Here is an 18208-nt window from a genome sequence, read left to right as displayed (position 1 = left end):
ACATTTTCAACTAGCTAAGGGTAAGTGTTTTAAATATGAGCCATTCTGTTGCGAAAACACACAAAAGTTAGAAAAAATACAAAATATTCCTTTATTACCTCTGCAAAACGGCTAAAAATGAAGAATTCATACACATTTTCAACTAGCTAAGGGTAAGTGTTTTAAATATGAGCCATTCTGTTGCGAAAACACACAAAAGTTAGAAAAAATACAAAATATTCCTTTATTACCTCTGCAAAACGGCTAAAAATGAAGAATTCATACACATTTTCAACTAGCTAAGGGTAAGTGTTTTAAATATGAGCCATTCTGTTGCGAAAACACACAAAAGTTAGAAAAAATACAAAATATTCCTTTATTACCTCTGCAAAACGGCTAAAAATGAAGAATTCATACACATTTTCAACTAGCTAAGGGTAAGTGTTTTAAATATGAGCCATTCTGTTGCGAAAACACACAAAAGTTAGAAAAAATACAAAATATTCCTTTATTACCTCTGCAAAACGGCTAAAAATGAAGAATTCATACACATTTTCAACTAGCTAAGGGTAAGTGTTTTAAATATGAGCCATTCTGTTGCGAAAACACACAAAAGTTAGAAAAAATGCAAAATATTCCTTTATTACCTCTGCAAAACGGCTAAAAATGAAGAATTCATACACATTTTCAACTAGCTAAGGGTAAGTGTTTTAAATATGAGCCATTATGTTGCGAAAACACACAAAAGTTAGAAAAAATACAAAATGTTCCTTTATTACCTCTGCAATACGGCTAAAAATGAAGAATTCATACTCCTTTTCTACTAGCTAAAGGGTCAAAGATTTATATCGGATCCCTTCTATTTAGACAAAAAAATCCAGTTAGAAAAAATACAATCTCTGACAGGAGTACAGATTCAAATTTGCAGATATTTTAGAAGTAATACCCAAGTTCATCTAGCGATTGGTAAGTGTTTTTAATATGAGCCATTCTGTTGCGAAAACACACAAAAGTTAGAAAAAATGCAGAATATTCCTTTATTACCTCTGCAAAACGGCTAAAAATGAAGAATTCATACACATTTTCAACTAGCTAAGGGTAAGTGTTTTAAATATGAGCCATTCTGTTGCGAAAACACACAAAAGTTAGAAAAAATACAAAATATTCCTTTATTACCTCTGCAAAACGGCTAAAAATGAAGAATTCATACACATTTTCAACTAGCTAAGGGTAAGTTTTTTAAATATGAACTATACTTTTGAGAAAACACACAAAAGTTAGAAAAAATACAAAATATTCCTTTATTACCTCTGCAAAACGGCTAAAAATGAAGAATTAATACACATTTTCAACTAGCTAAGGGTGTGTGTGTTATATATGAGCAATTATGTTACGTAAACGCCAACAAGTTAGAAAAAATTACAAATATTCCTGTATTACATATGAAAAACGGCCAAAAATTAAGAATTCACACACATTTTCAACAAGATATGGGTCTGTATTTTATATATGAGCAATTCTCTTGTGAAAACACACAAAAGTGTCAAAATATAAAAAATGTTCCAAGATTACCTCTGCAATACGGGTAAAAATTAAGAATTCATACAAATTTTCAACTAGCTACGGGTAAGTGTATTAGATATGTAACATTCTGTTGCGAAAACGCATCATAGTTAGAGAAAATACAACCTGACCCCCCTAATTGAAGGATATAAATAAGGACCATGGGAAAGTAATTTCATTGTATTTTGTATTTCCCACAAGAGGATTCATTTCGATTAAAAGTAAAGAGCTACAAGACTAAACCAAAGACATGATGAAATAATAGCGAATAATTGTTCAAACTTAAATTTTCTGTATTATGGGAATGCTTTATTTTCGAATCATTATATCTACCAAAGATACAATACCTGAGTTAAACTAAGAGGTTTCAATTTCAGGAAAAAATTCATCATATTTTGCTTATTTTCGTTGGAAAACACAGTGAAAAGAAATATTATTGAACTCACATCAAACATTGCTGGGCTTCCATTTGAAAAACCTTCCATTATTTTCTATCTTGTCCTCTATTTCAGCATATACTGACTTATAAAGCTTTTCAGAACTCTTAAATATACCAACATAACGAATATTTATTTACAAAATTGTTCAAACTGTTGATTTAGAACAATAATTACCTTTCTATATATCAATTAACACTCACTAGAATTGCCACTTTTCACTCGCGGAGACTGGTTTCAAAACAATACTTCTTACATCGCATAGACTAAATGTGTCAAACGAGACATCTTCAATGCCGATTAATTAATTGTTACGTTCAATTTTGTTTTGCATATAGGAGATCGTCAATAGGAGGTGAGAATTTCTGTAAAACTATCAAAGATTGATTGGGTGTATGGTTAGGCTAGGTTAGATTATGTTAAGTTAGGTTAATTTAGGATAGACTAGCTTCTCCTACGTACGAGAAAGAAAAGTTCTTAGGTGTGGAGCTCCCCCACTGCCTCAACCCTCGCTCTTGAAATCCCTTGAATTAGGTTAGAGACAGACAAAAAGTTAGGTGTATGGTTAGGTTAGGTTAGAGTAGGTTTGGTTATTTTATGGTTGAATATCTTAGCCTACGTTGCCCCCCTCCCCCCACCGCCTCCACCATCGCTCTTGAAATCCCTATAATTAGTTTAGAGACATAAATAAAGTTTGGTGTTGGGTTTGGTTTCGGTTTATTCTGTTAGGTTAATTACCGGCAACATGTGTTTTTCTGATTTTTTATTTGGGGGGGAGGGGCTCCCGCCCCCCTCCAAAAAAAATTATGTGGATGGTTAGGTTAGGTTGGATTATGTTAGGTTAGTTTAGGTTAGACTAGCTTAGCCTACGTACGGCCCCCCCCACCCCCGGGGGCCCAGGGGATTTAGCGCCGCCCCTGGGGGGGATCCTCCCGACCCCGGGTATTGGACAAACAAAGTACAGCTGACCCCCCCCCCCCACCCCCAGGGCCATGGGTCATACAGCATGACCCAGGTATGACCCTCCCCACCAAGTTCAGTTTAGGTTAGATTCGGTTAAGTTACCTAACATTTCTAGATTAACTTACATCAGGTTAAGTGGCGCGCCACTTAACCTGATGTAAGTTAACCTAGAAATGTTATGTAACCTAACCTTGTCTAGCCTGACTGGGTGTCCACCCTGGTAGGAGCTGTTCGGTCCCCGTGGCCCCCAGGGGTTGAGGGGAGGCCGTACGTAGGCTAAGCTAGTCTAACCTAAATTAACCCTAACCTAACATAATCTAACCTAACCCTAACCCTAACCATACACCTAACTTTTGTTGAGGGGGCGGACCCCACCCCAAAATAAAAAAACCTTAACAAAAGAGGCTGCCGTTAATTAACCCTAACCTAACATAATCTAACCGAACCAACCCAGACCCCTACCTTTTTGTCTGTCTCCAACCTAATTCACGGGATTTCAAGAGCGATGGTTGAGGCGGTGGGGGAGGGGGGGGCTACGTAGGCTAATCTAGTCTAACCTAAATTAACCTAACCTAATCTAACCTAACCTAACCATACACCTAACTGTGTGTCTGACTCTAACCTAATTCAATGGATTTCAAGAGTGATGGTTGTGGTAGTGGGGGAGCTCCACACCTAAGAACTTTTCTTTCTCGAACGTAGGCTAACCTACTCTATCCTAAATTAGACTAGCTTACCATAATCTAATCAAGCCTAACCATAAACCTAACCAATCTTTGATAGTTTTACAGAAATTCTCACTTCCCATTGATGATCTCCTTATGCTCAAAACAAACACGAAATAAACATTCAAATAATATGCATTCAAGATGCTCTTTTTGAGATATATGGTCCACGTAATGTACGAATTGTTTTTTTTAAAACTGTCTCTACACGGGAATGGTGGGACATCTTGTGAGTGTTAATGAATATAGTTAAAATTAAATATTGTTATAATTCAACAGTTTGCACAATTTCGTAAATAAATAACCGTTAGGTTAGTATATTTAAGAGCGTTGAAAAGCTTTAAAATTCAGTATATGATGAAATAGTGGACAAGATAGAAAATAATGGAAGGTTCTTCAAATGCAAGCCCGGCAATGTTTGATGTGAGTTCAATAATATGTCTTTTCAGTGTGTTTTCCAACGAAAATAAGCAAAATATGATGAATTTTTTCCTGAAATTGAAACCTCTTAGTTTAACTCAGGTATTGTACCTTTGGTAGATATAATGGTTCGAAATTAAACTATTCCCGTAATACAGAAAATTTAAGTTTGAACAATTATTCGTTATTATTTCATCATATCTTTGGTTTAGTCTGGTAGCTCTTTACTTTAACTCGAAAAGTGTCCTCTTGTGGGAAATGCAAAATACGATGAAATTACGTTCCCATGGTCCTAATTCATATCCTTCAATTAGGGGGGTCAGGTTGTATTTTTTCTAACGTTTGTGTGTTTTCGCAACAGAATGGCTCATATTTAAAACACTTACCCTTAGCTAGTTGAAAATGTGTATGAATTCTTCATTTTTAGCTATTTTGCAGAGGTAATAAAGGAATATTTTGTATTTTTTCTAACTTTTGTGTGTTTTCGCAACAGAATGGCTCATATTTAAAACACTTACCCTTAGCTAGTTGAAAACGTGTATGAATTCTTCATTTTTAGCCGTTTTGCAGAGGTAATAAAGGACTATTTTGTATTTTTATTAACTTGTGTGTGTTTTCGCAACAGAATGTCTCTTATTTAAAACACTTACCCTTAGCTAGTTGAAAATGTTTATGAATTCTTCATTTTTATCAGATTTTCAGATTTAATATATGGACATTTTTAATTTTTTATAACTTTTGTGTGTTTTCGCAACAGAATGGCTCATATTTAAAACACTTACCCTTAGCTAGCTGATAATGTGTATGAATTCTTAATTTTTAGCCATTTTGTAGAGGTAATAAAGGATTATTTTGCATTTTTTCTAACTTTTGTGTGTTTTCGCAACAGAATGGCTCATATTTAAAACACTTACCCTTAGCTAGTTGAAAATGTGTATGAATTCTTCATTTTTAGCCGTTTTGCAGAGGTAATAAAGGAATATTTTGTATTTTTTCTAACTTTTGTGTGTTTTCGCAACAGAATGGCTCATATTTAAAACACTTACCCTTAGCTAGTTGAAAATGTGTATGAATTCTTCATTTTTAGCCGTTTTGCAGAGGTAATAAAGGAACATTTTGCATTTTTTTTAACTTTTGTGTGTTTTCGCAATAGAATGGCAAATATTTAAAACCTTTACCCTTATATCTTTTAAAATGTTTATGAATTCTTCATTTTTATCCGTTTTTCATAGGTAATAAAGGAATATTTTGTATTTTTTTCTAACTTTTGTGTGTTTTCGCAATAGAAAGGCCCAACTATTCATCACTTACCCAGATTTATAAGAATAAGGTTCTGAAGTAGTCTATTTGTCGAGTATGATAGATCTCATGTAGGGATATTTTGTATTTTTTCTTACTTTTGTGGGTTTTCACACTCGAATGAATCATATTCATTGACCTTCCCCTTAGATAGAATTAGATATGTATGGAATATTAATTTTTAGACGTATTGCAGAGGTGATAAAGGAATATTTTGTATTTTTTCTAACTTATGTGTGTTTTCGCAACAGAATGGCTCATATTTAAAACACTTACCCTTAGCTAGTTGAAAATGTGTATGAATTCTTCATTTTTAGCCGTTTTGCAGAGGTAATAAAGGAATATTTTGTATTTCTTCTAACTTTTGTGTGTTTTCGCAACAGAATGGCTCATATTTAAAACACTCACCCTTATCTAGTTGAAAATGTTTATGAATTTTACATTTTTAGCTATATTGCATATTTTAAAACGGTTCATTGGTCATGCTCGATAACTTTGTGTGTTTATGCAATAGAATAGTCCGAGAATGTACTATTTATCCTTTAGATTGTTGAAGATCTCTCTTAATCTTTTCTTTTTAGGCGTATAGGAGAGGTAATAAAGGAATATTTGTATTTTTTCTAAATTATGTGTGTTTTCGCAACAGAATGGCTCATATTTAAAACACTTACCCTTAGCTAGTTGAAAATGTGTATGAATTCTTCATTTTTAGCCGTATTGTAGATGTAATAAATGATCATTTTGCTTTTCTTCTAACTTTTGTGTGTTTTCGCAATAGAATGGCTAATATTTAAAACATTTACCCTTTAGCAAGTTGAAAATGTGTATGAATTCTTCATTTTTAGCCGTATTGCAGAGTTAATAAATGAACATTGTGTATATTGTCTAAAAAATGTGTTTTTTATAAAAATAATGTAAATTATATAATAAACAAACACATCTAATGATGAAAAATATTAATTAATATTAATAAATTTCATTAATTCTGTGTTCCTCAATTAAAATTTTGTATTTTTCTAACTTTTGTGTGTTTTCACAACAGAATGGCTCATATTTAAAACACTTACCCTTAGCTAGTTGAAAATGTGTATGAATTCTTCATTTTTAGCCGTTTTGCAGAGGTAATAAAGGAATATTTTGCATTTTTTCTAACTTTTGTGTGTTTTCGCAACAGAATGGCTCATATTTAAAACACTTACCCTTAGCTAGTTGAAAATGTGTATGAATTCTTCATTTTTAGCCGTTTTGCAGAGGTAATAAAGGAATATTTTGTATTTTTTCTAACTTTTGTGTGTTTTCGCAACAGAATGGTTCATATTTAAAACACTTACCCTTAGCTAGTTGAAAATGTGTATGAATTCTTCATTTTTAGCCGTATTGCAGAGGTAATAAAGGAATATTTTGCATTTTTTCTAACTTTTGTGTGTTTTCGCAACATAATGGCTCATATTTAAAACACTTACCCTTAGCTAGTTGAAAATGTGTATGAATTCTTCATTTTTAGCCGTTTTGCAGAGGTAATAAAGGAATATTTTGTATTTTTTCTAACTTTTGTGTGTTTTCGCAACAGAATGGCTGCCTTTTGGGGATCCGGGGGCCCTTTGAGGACCAGAGGTGGGCCTTTGGGGGTCTGAGGAGGGCCTTTGGGGGCGCCGGTGGCCCTGTGGGGGCTGGGGGGGTCTTTGCGGACCGGGGGCTTCCTTCGGGGTTGGGGTAGGAGGATTTGAACCCTTTGGGGTTGGGTTAGAGGACCTCACAACACTGTTCAAATGAAACTTGTGTATTATAACGACCACAGAGTTTCACCATTAAATTCTCTTCTAAAATCTCTTCAAAAATCATCTTTTAAAATGTCTCTAACTGTTTCGCCGAAATAGTTCCATAACCTGTCTAAAACAGTTTCGCCCAAATAATCCCTAAACGTAATTCAGCGTGTTCCTTTTGTTTTTGGCATCTCTGCGCTAATGCATTTCAACTTAATAAGAACCCTGATTCCCGCGCTAAAACAATTCATCGCTAAGATGTTTCTTGGGGAATTGTTTCCATGGCCTTTGGCTATTAATATCCTTTGGAGTTCGACCAAAAGAGTTGTTTCCGAGGCAATGACATTAAGGACTTGGATCTATTCCTGGAGAATCGTTTCTAGGCGAAAATTTTTAAAGTCTGACAGATGATGTCATTGGTTGATTGATCTGTCAAGAAAGGGGAATGAATTTGTTGTTTCTAAGGGGAATTATTGATTCACGATAGGTGAATTGAGGTCAACAGCACAGGTGTTCCACGGTCGATGTTGTTGTTGTTGTTAGTGCACGCTCTCAGCGAATGTCAAGGTCGTTGTTGTTGTTGTTGACTTGGAAATTTAGGTCATTGACCCCATTAACAACGTGTTCTCCCTAATGACTCTATGTCCATATTAGGACCATTAACCACGTGGTTCTCGTGGGAGTTTTTAAAAAAAGTGTCCGGATCGGGATTCGAAGGGGTATTGTTCTCGTGGGGCTGGTACCCCCCATTCTACTGACAACACCCCACAGCCCTCAGGGCAAGGGTTGTATGTTATGCCCAGGGGGCATAAGGTTCTTATAGAACGCGTTGTCGTAGAATCTTCATAAAGGGCTCATTCGATTGGAAATTGAAATGGCTAGAGCCCTTCTTAATAGCCGAAAGGTATTGGAAGGCAAATAACACCTCTTCCATGCCCACCATTTCTCCAAACACACCCAATCAAAATTTTGAGATAGCCATTTTGTTCCACGCAGTTTAAAGTTCAGGAAATTATACCTTTGAGCTGGACACTCCCCTCACAGTCTTAGGCAAGGGTTATAAGTTACGCCCTGGGGGCATATAAGGTTTTGATTGAAACCTTTGTCGTAGAAACTTGAAAACGGGCTGATTCGATTGGAAATTCAAAGGACTAGTGCCTTTTTTAATAGTCGAAAGTGATTTGAGGGCAACTAATCCCCCTCACACGCCCACCTCTTCCCCAAACACATCCAATCAAAATTCTGAGATGCCCATTTTATTCAACGTAGTTAAAATTTCTGAAAATGAGGTCTTTAAGGATGACAACCCCCTCCCCCCCCCCACAGCCCTCAGGGGAAAAGTTATATGTTATGCCCTGAAGGCATATAAGGTTTTTATAGAAAGCGATGTTGTAGGAACTTAAAAAAGGGCTCATTCAATTGGAAATTGAAAGGGCTAGCGCCGTTTTTAATAGTCGAAAGTGATTGAAGGGAAACTTACCCCCCTCTCACGCCCACCATTTCCCAAACACATCCAATCAACATTTTGAGATATCCATTTTGTTCAACGTAGTTGAAAGTTCTGGAAATTAGGTCTTTTAGGATGATAACCCCCCCAGAGCCCTCAGTGCAAGGGTTGTAAGTTATGCCCTGGGGGCATATAAGGTTTATATAGAAAGTTTTCGTAGAAATTTCAATAAGGGCTCATTTGATTGGAAATTGAAATTGCCCTTTTTAATAGTCGAAAGTGAGTGGAGAGTCATTAACCCCCTTCTCACGCTCACCATTTCCCCAAAAATATTCAATCAAACTTTAGAGATAGCCATCTTGTTCAACTTAGTTGAAAGTTCTGGAAATTATGTATTTAAGGATAACAAACCCCCCAGAGCCCCCACGGCAAAGCTTGTAAGTTATGCCATGGGGGCATATAAGGTTTTTATAGTTAGAGTTGGCGTAAAAACTTCAAAAGGGCCTCATCCGATTGGAAACCCAAAGGGCTAGTGTCCTTTTTAATAGTCGAAATTGATTTGAGCAATTAACCCCCCTCTCACGGCCAACTTTTCCCCAAACACATCCAATCAAAATTTCTAGATAGCCATTTTATTCAACGTAGTTGAAAGTTTTGAAAGTTAAGTCTTTAAGGGTGACAAACCTCCCCCCCCCATAGCCCTCAGGGCAAGGGTTGTAAATTATGCCCTGGGGGCATATACAGTTTGTATAGGAAGCGATGTTGTAGAAACTTCAAAAAGGGCTCATTCAATTTGAAATTGGAAGGCCAGTGCCCTTTTTAATAGTCAAAAGTGATTGTAGGGCAACTAACCCCCTCTCACGCCTACCATTGTCCCAAATACATCCAATCAAAATTTTGAGATATCCATTTTGTTCAACGTAGTTGAAAGTTCTGGAATTTAGGTCTTTTAGGCTGATAAACCCCTCAGAGCCCTCATTGCAAGGGTTGTAAGTTATGCCCTGGGGACATATAAGGTTCATATAGAAAGCTGTTGTAGAAATTTAAAAAAGGACTCATTAGACTGGAAATTGAAATTTCCCTTTTCAATAGTCGAAAGTGAGTGGCGAGTAATTAACCCCCCTCTCACGCCCACCATTTCCCCGAAAACATTCAATCAAAGTTTAGAGATATCCATTTTGTTCAACATAGTTGAAAGTTCTGGAAATTAGGTCTTTTAGGATGACAATCTCCCCCTCCCCACCCATAGCCCTCAGGGAAAGGGTTGTAAGTTATGCCCTGGGGGCATATAAGGTTTTTATTGAAAGCGTTGTCGTAGAAACTTCAAAAGGGCTCATTTGTTTGGAAATTGAAAGGGCTAGTGCATTTTTTAATTGTTGAAAATGATTGGAGAGCGACTAACGCCCCTCTCACGCCCACCATTTCCCATAACACATCCAGTAAAAATTTTGAGATAGCCATTTTGTTTAACGGAGTTGAAAGTTCTGGAAATTAGGTCTTAGAGGATGACAACCACCCTAGCAGCCCTTAGGGTAAGGGTTATAATTTATGCCTTGGGGGCATATGAGGTGTTTATAGAAAGCGTTGTCGTAGAAACTCAAAAAGGGTTCATTCGATTGGAAATCGAAAGGCCTAGTGCCCTTTTTAACAGTCAAAAGTGATTGGAAAGCTTGATGTTTTTATAGTAAAGATCGATGCAGGTAAAATGTATTATTTGTTGTTGTTGTTGTTGTTTAGACCAGGGCACTTCGTATCGAAGATGTTATCGTAGAAACTTCACAAAGGGCTCATTTGATGGAAAATAAAAAGGGCTGATGCCCTTTTTAATTGTCGAAACTGATTGGAGGGCAACTAATCCCCCTCCCACGCCCACCCGCTCATTTTCCCATTATGTTTAAAAACTAAATTCTGCCTTAAGATTAAATCAAAATGCACTGTGTTATTGCTAATTCCCAATAAGGCATCTCAGCAGTATCCCAAGACAACTGAGGGTATTATGTTCAAACTTTCGGGGCTACTTCTGCTCTTAAAACTTAACCAAATCAAAATACCGTAAGTGCATCCAAGCTATCAAAGAAAGTAAACAGATTGTTTTGCGAATGGTATCAAGTTTTCCATTTCAGGTCAACTAGAGGAGGTATGAAACTAAATTAGACAGTACTATTTGTGTCCATATTTTTAATAGGGTGTCTGTTGTTAAAAATTACTGAAAATTTTTCTCCAGCGTACAAATAGCAGACCAAACTATAAAGTCGAAAAAAACGAAAAGATTTAAAGTATTATTTTCTTTTTCCTTGAAAAGACTATGTCAATATAAACGAACAGAAATTAAGTAAAAAAACTTTTTCCACAAAATAATTTTTTCAAAGAAAAGTAAAGAACTTCATTTAACAATAAATGAGCAAAAATAAAATCCAATAATCTACCAAGTGTTAAACTACCACAAATCAGCATCGATAAATGAATGAAACCCAAAACGAACATAAATTACAATAAATAACCGAGTCCAACTCAAAACGAGCAGAAATTAACATAAGTTGGGCTCAAAACCCGTATGCCTTCCCAAGGCCAGAACATAATTTGAACTTTACTGAAAAAAAATACAAATGAATGTGCATTGTCAGTTTAATATACATATACTGATATTTAGTAATCAATATGTTAATGTTATTTGATTTATTAAAGTTATGATAGTAAAAACATTTGTATTTTTTTCTCCAAAGTGCAAATTATGTTCTGGCCTTGGGAAGGCATAGGTGTCTTGAGCCCATCTTATGTTAATTTCTGCTCGTTTTGAGTTTGACTCGGTTATTTATTGAAATTTCTGTTCGTTTTGGGTTTCATTTATTTACAGATGCTGATTTGTGGTAGTTTCACGCTTGGTAGATTATTTGATTTTATTTTTGCTCATTTTTTGTTTAATGGAGTTCTTTACTTTTCTTTGAAAAACTTATTTTGTGGAAATTTTTTTTTTAATTAATAGTCCAATAAAGCAGGATCGAACCGTACTTCTCGCCACTTTAGCTTCCAATTTTATAGTCTCGGTTCAAAGACTTATCTTCTTATTCTTCAAAAAATTTTCAACTGTGAAAGAATACCCTGGACCTAGGCTATTTTAGTTTTAACATCTTCACTGTACCTATCGTATTTACTAATAATTAAATGAAAAACAAGTTTTTTTTTCAACAGAAAGTAAGGAGCGACAGTAAAACTTGAAACGAAAAGATATTATTCCGTATATGAAGGGGATTGCCTCCTCCTCAACACCTCGCTCTTTACGCCAAAGTTTTTTAGTACTTTTGAAAAAAGCTTCTCATTGTTCTAATTAAACGAATGTAGTGTTTCAGAATTCGTTCTTAAAGAACTGGGAGAAAATTTAAAATTTAGCGTAAAGAGCGAGGTGTTGAGGAGGAGGAGGCAACCCTCTTCATATACGGAATAATATCTGTTCGTTTTAAGTTTTACTGTCGCTCCTTACTTTCTCTAAAAAAAAATTTTTCTTTTTATTTACTTTCCGAACATTTTTTAATTAATGCAGGTTTCGAAATTAGCTAACCGTTCATGAATAATTAAAACGAAATTTGCATATTAATTTTACTTTTTTTGGCTAAATGGCTTTCCTAATTTTCCTAATTTTAAACCTAATTTTGTTCCGAGATTTAAGAACAGTGGCGGATCCGTAGGGGGGGGGGAGGCCCCCCCTAGCGTAGTCTAAAGTAGTGTAATTTACCTAATTAACTCAAGTTTACGTTAATTAAACTTGCTCCAAACGCAAGTTTATCGGATCAACTTATTCCCCCCCCCCTAATTTTTTTTTCGGATCAACTTATTCTGCGCCCCCCTAAAAAAAACCTGGATCCGCCCCTGTTTGAGAAGTTGTATGGTGAAAACCAACAAGCCCATCCCTCTTATTAAGAATATTAATAATATCACATATCAGTCATTACTTGATTTTCAATAAATTGTTTTTGAATTAGAAATTCGTGTTCAATTTATTTTCAGAGTAACCTAACCACATTTAAGTGCACTTGAACCGCGTGTCGAACCCTTGTTGAATGCATTTGCATCAAGAGCCGCTGTAACCAAGAACGCGGTGGCTGTACAGGTCCATAATAAATATTATCGAAATAGTTTAAATTAGGTGTTCTATATTTTTCTAAGGACAATAGTAACCATTTTTTATTTTTGCTACAAATAAAAAGTTAAGTTTTCCAATTTCTTAAGAAGGTCAAAATTTTTGAAAGATTCTGATGTATTAAGGGAGCTGCGGAAAAATCTGATATTTTCAGGGAGCCGTGACCCGAAAAAGATTGAGAATCTATGGTCTATGTGCTTGTCTATCTATAAATGGCATTTCGAGTACTATTATTATTGAAAATAACGATTAGGGGCTCATTCACACTGATCAATCAAAGATACAAGCGCGACTTAACGAAGAAGAGATCGAAGATTTCCTGGTTGAGTGAGGAGTAAAATAGAGCCACGCTCTCTCTCTGACTCGACTCGTCTACAATTTGGATTGGGTACTTGAGAATTTCCTTTCTCCCTCTTTGGGAGGCCAGATTGAAGAGAACCTTTGGCTTGCCAGCCTAGACCTTACTTTTGATGGCAGTATCCTATCTAATCCAGAGGCGTCGTTAGGGGGGGGGCAAGGGGAACAGCTACCCCCCAATAATGTGGAGAAAAAAATTATTATACATTCCATGCCCTTTGATTCTCCGGATATGGACCCTCTTGCCCCCCCCCCCAAATAAAACTGCCTGAGTTTTGCCCTGGCCAGGGGAAGCCCAAGTTATGCTAAACGACAAGAGCGTATCCAGGATTTTTTTCGGGGGGGGGGGGTTACTAATTTTTGACTCAGTTTTCGACTAATTTTACTGATTTTTACCTAGGTTTTACTAATTTTCGACTCGGTAAAAAATTTCGGGGGGGGGGGGGTTCAAACCGGGTAACCCCCCCCCCCCTGGATACGGCCTTGCTAAACGATATGGTGATATGGGCTGATCTCATCAGCCTCAACATTGGCACACAGAAAACAAAATTCATGGAAACTGTTTGGATCTTTTTCTTAGCTATAAACCTAGTGCAACTAGAGCAGACTGACGGCTTTACATACTCTGGTTTCAAGTTCTATAGTGATGAAACTACTAGGGAACCATCGTAATATCAGTATTCGTAGTAAAGTTCGAATCTACCAGGCATTTGTCTGGACCATTCTTCTTTACGGACGTAAGACATAGTCCATGAAACAACAACACACTTATGCATTGAAAGGGTTCAAACATAATTGCATCTGAAAGGTTCACACGGCACAAATGCGGAACGGCTTATCATATATGGATTTGTCTCACCAAATCCTACTAGTTTCAGCTGATCAGCTCCTGGAAAAGACGGTAAAAAAGAAAAAGTGGTGGAATCTGGTCAAATCAGATCTTGAGTCTATTTGGGGAGATCAGGAAGTTCGGTCACAGACGGTCAAAACAGTGGATCCCATTTGTGAAAAAGCTAGAAGCAAATCGTTTGTCAAGGACTAAACAATTTTCAGAGATCCAGAATACCAGGCGAGGTGGGAATACCCAATGATCAACACAAGTACAAGTTACTAAATAAAGTTAACTCACTAATAAATAATGTGGAAATAAACCCTAGCAATTAACAAAAAAAAACAAGTTTTTTTTAACAGAAAGTAAGGAACGACATTAAAACTTAAAACGAACAGAAATTATTCCGTATATAAAAGGGGTTGTCCCCTCCTCAACGCCTGGCTCTTTACGCTGAAGTTTTTTATTGTTTTAAAAAATAAAGTTGTAAGACAGAGTCAAACTTTAGCGTAAAGAGCGAGGCGTTGAGGAAGGGACAACCCCTTTCATATACGGAATAATTTCTTTTCGTTTCAAGTTTTAATGTCGCTCCTTACTTTCAGTTAAAAAAACTTGTTTTTTTAAATTAATTTCTGAACGTTTTTGAATCAATGTAGCTTTGATTTTGGCTCACCGTACATGAATAATTAAAACAAAATTCGCATATTAATTTTCCTTTTTTTGGCTAATTGGCCTTCTCGAAATTTTGTTGTGACGTAACTTAAGAATTAACTTACGTAACGAATTTCTATACTCGTATGTTTTTATTACTTATATTAGGGAGTTCGCTCCCTAGTCAATACCTCGCTCTTAACGCTAAAGCTCGAATTTTGTTCGAATTACAAACCCTTGAATCACAAAGACCGGTTAATTAGAATAGATAGTTCTTTTGAAAATACTAAAAAAAACTTTAGCGTAAAAAGCGAAGTATTGACTAGGGGGCGGACCCCCTCATATACGTAATAATTTCTGTTTGTTTTAAGTTTTAACGTTGCTTCAAACGAGACTGTCATACATACTTTGGAAAGGATTACCTTATTCTGTTAGGATATTTACAAGGTTTTTGTGTTTGTCTGGGACCTCTTCTGAAATGCCGAGCCAATTTCGTGATCTTCTGCAGTCCGCTGCTTCTTCATATTTCGGAATTTCAGTTCGTTGGGAAAACAGAAATTTTGATGCTTTTGTAGCGAGGATAGTAAACTTGCGCTTTTTACCGCTTCGGGTGCTTTATAAGACGCTACAGAGCAATCGCTAGACTTCATACCGATCACCATTGGGTTCCCCATATTTCGTACTATATCTCCACTTTTTCCAGAGTTTTACAAAACGTTCCATCAGTTTTGCGCTTTTTTCGCGCCTTTGAGGGCGCAAATACGCGCTTGGACAGACAAACTCGAGCTGCTTCTTGTAATAGTCGAACTTCTAGTACTCTAAACTCTGTTTTTGTATTCCATTGAATAAACGCTTCCAAATTTGTGCTTTTTTTAGTGCTCTATTGCGCGCTTCAGAGCAATCCGTTGCTTTTTATCTAGCTACCAATAGAATCTCCATGTCTTAAAACGTATTGTTAGAAGTTTTGATGCGTCTGTAGAGAGACTGGTAAACTTGTGCTTTTTTTTAGAGCTTTGGGTGCTCGTAAGGGTGCTTTCGAGCGTCCACTCGACGTGCTTCCCGTCTCCATTTGGATTCCCCGTGCTTTAATCTATTTCTCCACAAACTTTGGTGCTTTTTGCCAGAAGTGCATGATTCTAGTGATATTTCCCGTTTAACAGCCCCACTACTATAGGAAAAACCTTAATGATACTGAGATATGAGGGAGGGCACGGGCCCTTCAATTAACCTGTTCAAATAAGTTTAATAATGATTAATCACCTCGATCCAATTTTTATAATGCTGGTCTGACTTTAAACTTATATCCTTTTTTATTCAAAAGTTAGTATTTCTCATTCACAAAACCATTTCATATTACCAAAAATCGTTTTGTCCGTATTTCACTGCTCTAATACGCAAAAATAGACAGCTGCTTACATTTAATACCGTCGTTAACAACCTGAGATGACTATTAAATTCTAAGAGTAGAGTCTACAATTGTATAAATTGCTAATACATACAACATCTTTTTATTGAGAAACACAGAGGTGCACTAAATATTAACTTTTGTCCACGACATAAAAACTCTAATATTGGAAAAAAAATCCTCACCAAATACTGACCAGAAGAAGAGATAATAGGCTCAAAATAGGCAATACTATCTTTTGCATCTTACTTACGCTCACCTGTATGATTTAAAGGAGCATTTTTACAAACGGAGGCTGAAAGGGCAGAGAATTTTAGGTGAAATCAAAATCTGCTTCTTATATCAGTAAGATAAAATATCAAGCAGCAAAGTATCATTGCAAAAAAACAAGCTATATTTGTAAAAAAAAGGATATTTATTTTCTGAGTTTAAATTCAGAAAAAAATAAATATATTTTTTATAATAAGAAATTCTTACTTATTTGCACTATGGTGCAAGAAACGCATTTGGGGAACATGCCAGTTATGACCATGGCTGCTACTCATTCAGATTTTCCTAAGGATACAAGGATTTCAGTTCGGAACCTCGAATCTTAGGGAAATAGTTGTATTAAATATTACACTAAAAAATAGCATTAAGCATATCAGTTATTATTGTTTGATATTTCTCGATTTTCTTTCAAACCTTGGGAGTCTTAGCAAGTGCATCTTCGGCTGTTGTACGAGCCGAATAACGTCCAAGGTTCGGCATTCATCAATATAATGTTTGGAAATGTCAACTTAAAAACGAAAAAAGAGGAGGGTAAATTAGAATATTTAGACCCCAAATACACAATCTTGAAGGAAAACGAAAAAAAAGAATACAGTCTGTTTGGTCTCTTTAGCTGCGATTGATGTCATTTGTAATTTGTTCCACTGAAACTGTAAAATTAGCTTAAGAATGTTGATAGAACATTCCAAATCAAAAATAAAATAAATCATCTACAATTGGAAAATACCTAAAAATAAGGTAGTTTGAAATTTCCATTAAAAGCAGCGTGCTAATTCCACCCAAGGACCATTTGAAAAAATTGCAAAACTGCTTGAAAGCTCAGGTATTTGCGCACAAAATTAATTTAACAAAGAAAATAAAAAATCCTGGTCTTTATCAAGTTACGACAAGATTCTAAATTAATCTGGAGGCAAATAGAATATTTTTTAATATCTAAACTTCGACTATTTTCACTAGTTCTTGAACAGTTTGAGTTGCTAAAAAAAAGAGAAAAAAAAAACCAACTCATTTCTATTAATAGCCGTCATGGCATATCATAACCATGACAATCTTGCTTGTGTTCAGTTTAAGAGGTGCAACACGACAACATTAACCTAGATAATTTCGCAGTGCTCACAGAAAAGTAAGAAAAGCGGACATGTTTTGTGTCAATTCACATGGCGGATCTAAAGCAAAACCTTTCGGGGGAGGGGGTCAAATATGACAAGAATGGCAATAAGCAAAATATTAGGCGGGGAATTTGACAAGGGCGCTAGTAATTGATCAAATTGTCAAACTTATTTGAAAAAAGAGTGAAAAACGGAAAAAAAGGAATGAGGGTGTCAGAGGCCGCGTGGACGTATGTGCGCGAATGATGCTTGAAAATAGTTAGAGACAGCCGAACACGGGTCAACCTTAAGGTCGGCTTCTTCAGCGCCGGTAATAGCGCCTCCCTCGGTAATAACTCCTTTGGTACTTTCCGGAGTAGCACATACGTCCTGAGTAGCACAGAACTTTCTTAATAATATTTCAATTATATAAATAATATTAACAATTTTGGCTCTTTTTAACGTTTTAAAGCCAACTAAACACCGACACTTTATTTTGGATTGCATTTTCCTAGCAAACAGTTTGTTTATGTGCATCACAGTTCATATAATTATCCAGTAAGCTTATCGCAGATCATTTCTGGTCTTCGTTCTTGGTGCGAACAAAAAGCTCCTCCCACTTCTTTCTGCATTAACGGGTTAGTCTGTTTCCGATTGTTTCCAACAAAGTCCATTATTCGTAATAGCGGGTTTCCACTTGTTTCCGATTAGATCACAGTCTGACTTGTCTACCCGTGAAAAGATCTGATGCCGCCTATGTTTCTATCTGCAAAAACGTTGTCTGGAGCACTCGCACCTTGGTCCGGGTTTTTATAATGGTTGAGATAGGGAAAGATCATACTGGATAATTATATAAACTGTGGTGTGCATGAGCCAA

General features: G+C 36.0%; 1 protein-coding gene across 1 annotated transcript in view; it reads left to right on the top strand.

The window, feature by feature from the left end:
• The window catches only part of LOC148953948 (runt-related transcription factor 1-like), a 26104-nt gene extending 20225 nt beyond the window's left edge, over window positions 1–5879 (top strand). The window contains exon 4 of the mRNA XM_089086033.1: window positions 5836–5879. Within this exon, the coding sequence (XP_088942159.1) occupies window positions 5836–5879 (44 nt within the window). The remainder of the gene's footprint in view (window positions 1–5835) is intronic.
• Window positions 5880–18208: the final 12329 nt, after the last annotated feature.

This window comes from Artemia sp. Qi Xiang Cuo, chromosome 3 (genome assembly GCF_049724085.1).
Source record: "Artemia sp. Qi Xiang Cuo chromosome 3, ASM4972408v1, whole genome shotgun sequence".
Taxonomy (NCBI): Eukaryota; Metazoa; Arthropoda; class Branchiopoda; order Anostraca; family Artemiidae; genus Artemia; species Artemia sp. Qi Xiang Cuo.
This window is presented reverse-complemented; position numbering and strand designations above follow the sequence as displayed.